Source organism: Danio aesculapii, chromosome 5 (assembly GCF_903798145.1).
Source record: "Danio aesculapii chromosome 5, fDanAes4.1, whole genome shotgun sequence".
Lineage (NCBI taxonomy): Eukaryota > Metazoa > Chordata > Actinopteri > Cypriniformes > Danionidae > Danio > Danio aesculapii.
Genome location: NC_079439.1, coordinates 112,823 through 120,322, shown reverse-complemented (window position 1 = coordinate 120,322; position 7,500 = coordinate 112,823). Strand labels below are relative to the sequence as shown.

At 42.9% G+C, this 7,500-nt stretch overlaps 1 protein-coding gene across 2 annotated transcripts in view; it reads right to left on the bottom strand.

The window, feature by feature from the left end:
* The window catches only part of ift74 (intraflagellar transport 74), a 46,231-nt gene that overhangs the window by 19,053 nt on the left and 19,678 nt on the right, over nucleotides 1-7,500 (bottom strand). Inside the window, exons 1-3 of one of the 2 annotated variants that reach the window (XM_056457181.1) lie at nucleotides 6,851-6,938; nucleotides 5,513-5,598; nucleotides 5,286-5,421 (exon numbers count right to left, since the gene is read on the bottom strand). In XM_056457181.1, coding sequence (XP_056313156.1) covers nucleotides 5,286-5,421; nucleotides 5,513-5,596 — 220 coding nt within the window. In that variant the 5' untranslated portion in view covers nucleotides 5,597-5,598; nucleotides 6,851-6,938. Of the gene's footprint in view, nucleotides 1-5,285; nucleotides 5,422-5,512; nucleotides 5,599-6,850; nucleotides 6,939-7,500 lie in introns of those variants that run through there. The other variant, XM_056457182.1, reaches the window with a different exon arrangement.

The following is a 7,500-nucleotide window of genomic DNA, read 5'->3' as shown; positions in this document are numbered from 1 at the left end:
AAAAAAACAAAATCAAATCAGCTTTGGTCTGTTTTATAACATTCTGTTTTAAAAGCGAACTGTACAGCAGGCAATATTGTGACAATATTAATCCCCGTTTCAGAATAAGCCAGTCCATCTGCAGGGATGAAAACACTCAGCATACAAGAAAACAGCTTTAGTAACAGGTATCAGCGGCCTTCCACATGAATTAAAGCACATCTTTATGTCTGAGCTTTGATATAAATCAGCAATGGCTTAGAGGAGCTGGGCACAACAGGGGCCATGCCAATTTAAATGGGGGCCGGTACCCCTGTGGCCCCACCCCTAGATCCGCCCTTGGTGAGCGCACTGCCCACATCTCTCGATTTTCCATCAGTCCAGAACAGGGGCGTTGCTAAGCATAAAGCTTTACTGGGGCACAGCACCCACTTAAAAATAAAACATTATATATATATATACACATACATGCGCTGAAATACTTGGCGATTCATTCCACTGTGGCAACCCCTGATATATAAGGCAATAAGCCGAGGGAAAATGAAGGAAGAAATGAAAACACACACACATATACATTTATCTATATCTATATATTTCATTTATTTATTTAGTCATTTAGCAGACGCTTTTATCCAAAGCGACTTACAAATGAGGACAAGGAAGCAATTTACACAACTATAAGAGCAGCAGTGAACAAGCGCTATAGACAAGTTTCAGGCGTGTAAAAGTCTAAGAAGCAAAAACATTAGTAGAATTTTTTTTTTTTTTTTTTTTTTTTTTAATAGAGAGAGAGAGAGAGAGAGAGAGAGAGAGAGAAAGAGGGCTCAGTTAGTGGTATAGCCAGAGAGGCAATTGCAGATTAGGAGGAAAAGTGGAGACTAAACAGTTGTGTTTTTAGTCGTTTCTTGAAGACAGCAAGTGACTCGGCTGTTCTGATGTAGTTAGGGAGTTCATTCCACCAACTGGGCAGATTGAATGTGAGAGTTCGGGAAAGTGATTTCTTCCCTCTTTGGGATGGAACAACGAGGCGACGTTCATTCACAGAACGCAAGTTTCTGGAGGGCACATATATCTGCAGGAGTGAGAGCAGATACGAAGGAGCACAGCTAGAGGTCACTTTGTAAGCAAACATCAGAGCTTTGAATTTGATGCGGGCAGCAACTGGAAGCCAGTGCAAACGGGTGAGTAGCGGAGTGACATGTGCTCTTTTGGGTTCATCAAAGACCACTCGTGCTGCTGCGTTCTGAAGCAGCTGAAGAGGTTTGATAGAACTAGCTGGTAGCCCGGCTAGCAGCGAGTTGCAATAGTCCAGTTTGGAGAGGACAAGAGCTTGAACAATGAGTTGAGCTGTATGTTCAGATAGGAAGGGTCGGACCTTTCTGATGTTGTAGAGTGCGAATCTACAAGATCGGGCAGTTCTAGAAATGTGGTCAGAGAAGTTCAGTTGGTCATCAATCGTAACTCCAAGGCTTTTTACCATTTTGGATGCAGTGATGGTTGCTCCATCCATCTGGATTGAAAAGTTATGGTGAAGGGTCGGGTTGGCAGAGACTTCAAGCATTTCCGTTTTCATGAGGTTAAGCTGGAGATGATGATCTTGCATCCAGAGTGAAATGTCTGACAGGCAGGCTGAAATGCGAGCTGGAACCGAGGGATCATCAGGGTGGAAAGAGAGGTATAGCTGGGTGTCATCAGCATAGCAGTGGTAGGAAAAACCATGTTTCTGGATGACTGTTCCTAAAGATGCCGTGTAGATAGAGAAGAGAAGTGGTCCAAGCACAGAGCCCTGAGGTACCCCAGTGTATAGATGCTGTAGGTTGGACACCTCTCCCCTCCACGACACCCTGAATGACCTGTCCGAGAGGTAGGAACTGAACCATTGAATAACAGTGCCTGTGACGCCCAGTGACTCAAGCGTAGATAGCAGGATCTGGTGGTTTACAGTGTCAAAAGCAGCTGATAAATCCAGCAAGATGAGGACAGATGATTTAGAGTCTGCTTTAGCCAGTCTGAGGTCCTCCACGACCGAGAGCAGGGCAGTCTCAGTTGAGTGGCCTTTCTTAAAGCCAGATTGCTTGTTGTCCATGAGGTTGTTTTGAGTAAGAAAGTCTAGGACTTGATTGAACACTACTTTCTCCAAAATCTTGGCCATGAATGGAAGCAGGGATACCGGTCGGTAGTTTTCAAGTAGCGTTTGATCCAGGTTGGGTTTCTTTAGCAGAGGGGTTACCCTAGCCTGCTTAAATGAAGTAGGGAATAGACCAGAGTCAAGAGATGTGTTAATTATGTGAGTCAGTGTTGGTATGACTGCAGGAGAAATGGCTTGCAGGAGATGAGAGGGAATGGGATCTAGCGGACAGGTGGTTGCATGGCTTGATAGCACGAGATTGGACACCTCAGACTCAGAGAGCTGGGAGATATATATATATATATATATATATATATATATATATATATATATATATATGTATACACACACACACCAATGAAGATACATTTTCAGTTATCCATGATTTTCTTATTTTAAACTGTCTTGCTGTTTTTATTTTATTTTAGTCTGCTTGACTAAGGTTCTAATTATTTTTTATTTTAGTTAGTTTTAATGTGTTTAACTGTTTTGCATTAAGAAATATTAGTAGTAGTAATAATAGTAATTATTCAAATAATTCTAATGATTGTACAATTTTTTTATTCAAACAACTAAATTAATGAACAAAATATAAATAAATCCAAGTAAATACAGTACTGTAATCAGTAAAAATACACTTATGTAACTTAATAGAAACATTTTACACATAAATAATATCTATTTTTCAACAGTATAAATAGAGCTTTACATAAGAAAACTGATTGTAACTAGGACATTTAATGGTCCATGACATCTAAACACTGTAAATCCCCTGTCCTGAACAATAATAACAGAATATTAAGAATAATTAAAAAATGACATCATCAAAACCTCATTAGGCACTGGTGACCCTCATCAACACCTCACTCCAACCATGAAACCAAATTATCCAAACCTGAATTATCACACCACACACACACTGACCTGTGCTGTTTATATATTCGAAAACAAAAAAAATATATAATTATAAATAAATAGCAGTACTATTGTTATTATACAATTATTATTCTAAATAAATAACAGAAATTAATTATTAAAGACAGAACTGGAGTGATGCTAAGATCATTTAAGAAATCTTTTGCATGAATATTAATTTAATTTGAATGAATTTCTCTAGACAATTCAATAGAATACAGAACAGATGTGTTACAGTATTATCAGTTGTGTGTTGTCTCAGACCTGACTCAGGCCGAGAATTAGGTTAATTAAGTCTAACCTCCCTGACTTCATCCCTCCTTTCTGCTTCATACCAATAAAATCTATCAGGAGTCATGCTTAGTCTAAATCAGATCCCCATCATGTTATTTAAACTTTGTTTTGTTGACTTGCAAAATTCACTGCGTGCTGGTTCCACATCGCATGAGCGGCGCGGCTACTTTTTCAGCATGCATGTTCAAAACCGGACCGGGAGCCTCAGCACATCAGCGTCAAGAGGAGTGATGCGCGTGAGTGACGGTTTATTCTGTGCACATGCTCAGTTTGCTTGTTGATTAAACTACATTGCTTTCACCAGCGTTGGTTTGGTTGCACATAGAGAATAACGTCTCTATTCTGGGATAACCACCCTCAATAAATACACATGCATATAAAGTAAATCAAATCTTAAAGCATTTACTGGGGCACTGGGGATTTTTACTGGGGCACATGCCCTAGTAAATGGGGTCTAGTGATGCCCCTGGTCCAGACCCATCTTTATCCCAAACATTTCTTTAATTCCCTCATTTAATCTGCAATGGAAAAACTCCTGGAATCTGAAAAGGCATAATACAAAAACAAAAACATAAGGAGCTGGGTGGATGAGCATTAGCAAACCTGCTGATTTATTACTCAAGACATGCTACTCTGGTGTCTTTCTAATGATGATCCTCCTGCTTGGTTAGAGATTGAGGAGGCTTCATGTGGCACTCCCTCAACCCCTTCTCTCTTGTGCTGACCCATGTCGTTTTCACCATGGTTACACCGGTCTTAAGATCTGGGTTCAGCTCAGACGTCACTGCACTTCACAGATCTGCTCTGAGCGCGATAACCCTTGCAGTCCTCCCTCATCTAATGATAGGGCTTCTGTAACATGTTTCTATTAAAGACCTCTACTCTGATAATAGTTTAGTCCACCAAAGTCACAACCTTTCAGATCTTTACAGATTCAGGATTTCACCCGTAAACACCTTCCAGCCCCTGGCCTGATCGAGACCATCTCTAACATTAATCCTGGTCAAAATGGAGCCATCTCTAAGATTTACGACTCGCTGCTCATGTCCACCCCTCAGCCTCGTGTGTTTTATTTGGGCTGGGAAGACATCTGGTCGAGGATTTTACACAAGGTCTACTCATCATCTGTATGAGCTCGTCATGGGATGATGCAGTGCAGAGTAGCCCACAGAGTCCACTGGTGTAATATTCCCTGATATTGATCTAAACTGGGTCAAACGTCACATTAATGTGCTAACAGTTGGCTGTCAGTCTCGCAGCATGTCAAACCTCTGAGAGTTGAAGCAGGGACTGTAGAATGAAAGGTAGTCTGCAGCTTTCAGATGAGTACCAGAGCTGATATAGCACAGGGGATATAAAACCTGAAGAACGTGCCCCCCCACCCCCCCACCCCCCAGTCTATTCAGTTTCATATATTTTCCCTGTTTTCTCTCTTTTAAAATGGTATTTTCTTTTATCATCATTATTTCTTTTCCTAATACACCATGCTGCCAACCTCAGTTTGGACTGTTATAAATATATACTTTTATATTTATTCTGTCATTGTCTCTTGTACTTTTGCTTGTTAACTGTCACAGAATCTGAGGAATACATCTTTCATTCATTTTCTTTTCGGCTTAGTCCATTTTTTAATCCGGGGCCCTTCCAGCTGCAACCCATCTCTGGGAAACATCCATACACACACATACACTACGGACAATTTAGCCTACCCAATTCACCTGTACTGCATGTGTTTGGACTGTGGGGGAAACCGGAGCACCCGGAGGAAACCCACACCAACACGGGGAGAACATGCAAACTCCACACCTGACCCAGCCGAGACTCAAACCAGTGACCTTCTTGCTGTGAGGTGACAGCACTACCTACTGTGCCACTGCATCACCATGAATAAATCTTATTAAAAAAAGTTCAGTGTGTGTGTGTGTGTGTGTGTGTGTGTGTGTGTGTGTGTGTGTGTGTGTGTGATCACCTTTGATGCCCGTCTTCATTCCACTCAGGCCCTGCTGTGTCACCGGACGATCCGCCACTTTAATCTGAGCTGACAGAACTCCAGGAGTGGCCAGATGTGCTCCTCTAGTGCCCGGACGGGCCGTCCCCGGCACCATCTAACACACATACAGAGAGAGAGAGAAAGAGAGAGTCAGACAGAACACTTCACACACAGTCAGACAAACACACACACTCACACACACTCACCGCTGTGCCCACTCTGCTGCCAGACTGTGGTCTCCCAGCTCCAGGTCCGAATGAGCCGCGACTCGCCGGCCGCTGACCCGACATCACTGACAGAAGACCAGCAGATTAAAGAGGCAGGGTTGGTTTTATATTCACTCATTCATTCAGTGACAGCCTGTGACACACTCCCTATATTGTTTACCACGGCACTTTGAATATCCGGTCTGAAATAACCTGCAGTGTGACTTAAACTACATTAACACTGTTTATTTGACTGTGGACAGTGTTGTGATGTGATAGTCATTGGCTGCTAATATGATTTCGCTATTTAGAGTTTGTAAATAATACTTTACTGAAATTATATTATTAACCTTTTCAGGCCCGAGGTGTTTTTACATGCACTTTTATTTCTCTTTGCTATTTGGGCTTATTGGAGCCTAATTAGAATAAAAATCTAAGGATCATCTTCTGATATGATGTACTTTTAGAGACAAATGATGTCCATATATGTGGACTCCTGGTCAGAGTTTTTCCTGAATGTTTTTAATGCAGATTTAACATTTGGGACATGTGATGAGCTGCAGAACAGTTGCAGGATGAGCCTGTATGTCTGTCACAGAATATAAAACATTCAGAGTGTTTTAAATAACAGCTCAAATGTGCGGTCCACGTATGAGGACACTCAAGCGCTAGAGGATAAGGGGAAATCCCGAATGTGCGAATACTAAACCAACTTTACCTCAATGCAGATTAAAGACAACCAGCAGATCATAATAATGCGCCTCTCACACACAACTACAGCATCTAACAACACACACACACACACACACACACACACACACACACACACACACACACACAGTCTTACCCCATTCTACAAAGTCTTCATGTCGAGTGTGAAATCTATACCGTGATGAGGCCTGAACTACAGTGATGAGGGAACAGCGTCTCAGTGAATGAGGATCTCGGTGTATGAGGACACTGAGCTGAAGCTTACTGTGTGTATTCCCGCATCTGATCATGTTCATCAGTGATCTCTCGGTGTGTGTGTGTGTGTGTGTGTGTGTGTGTGTGTTGTTTTGAGTCTCGGCTCTGTCTCCAGAGCATCACCAGCACTGTTTGACTGACAGAACACTGCTGTACACTGAACACGGAGACTGAGCCTCTTGTGAACAGATGTTAAAGGTATTGAGTTCAAAACAATAATGGAGGACTCTCTTGAAGGAAACCCGCAGCGCAGCTGATCCCGCACCGCTAGCGTTAGCAGCAGCTAGCAGCACAGCGGTTAACCTGCTGGTCTGTTCAAACTAACCACACGAGCACACCTGAAGAACACAGAATAACCCCGCGCTCGCTTACCTGTGACTGCGCTGGAAACGCGGTGTGTTGACGATAACCACAGCTTCAGGTTTAGCCAAACCAAACACTCGCCTCACAGTTGCTAAGCAACCACGTCATCGCGAGATTTCCTGCGTGAACAGCGGTACTGCCCCGCCCCTTGCTGTCTACTGTACACACACACACACACACACACACACACACACAGCTGTATAATGCTGCAGCTCCGTACATTAGCACACACACGCAGCTCTACAGATATACTGTTCATCTGGATGAACAGTACTAGAGTAAAGAAACCAGAAAGAGCCATCTGAAGGAGGTAAAGGATCCTCCATCTCCTTTACTGCCAGTGTTTCCGCTTGCTCATGTGTCTGGAGCTCTGCTGAAGAACCCCTCAGCACTGCAGAGCAGCTCCGGCTAGAGGAGGTCATGAAGCACACAGCTGAGTGAAGCTCTGCAGACACCTCTCAGGGACTTGATTAGCAGGTCTACACACGCTGATCCACTGGTCTGAGCTGATCATGAGATGTGTTTAAGGGTTTCCATGATGAGCACACACAGATCTACAGTCATGTCAGAATAATGAGCGGTCATGCATCAGTGTTGGCTGATCATCTACAACACGGCCATGATAAGAGTTTATTCATCTCACATCACATGTACGCTGG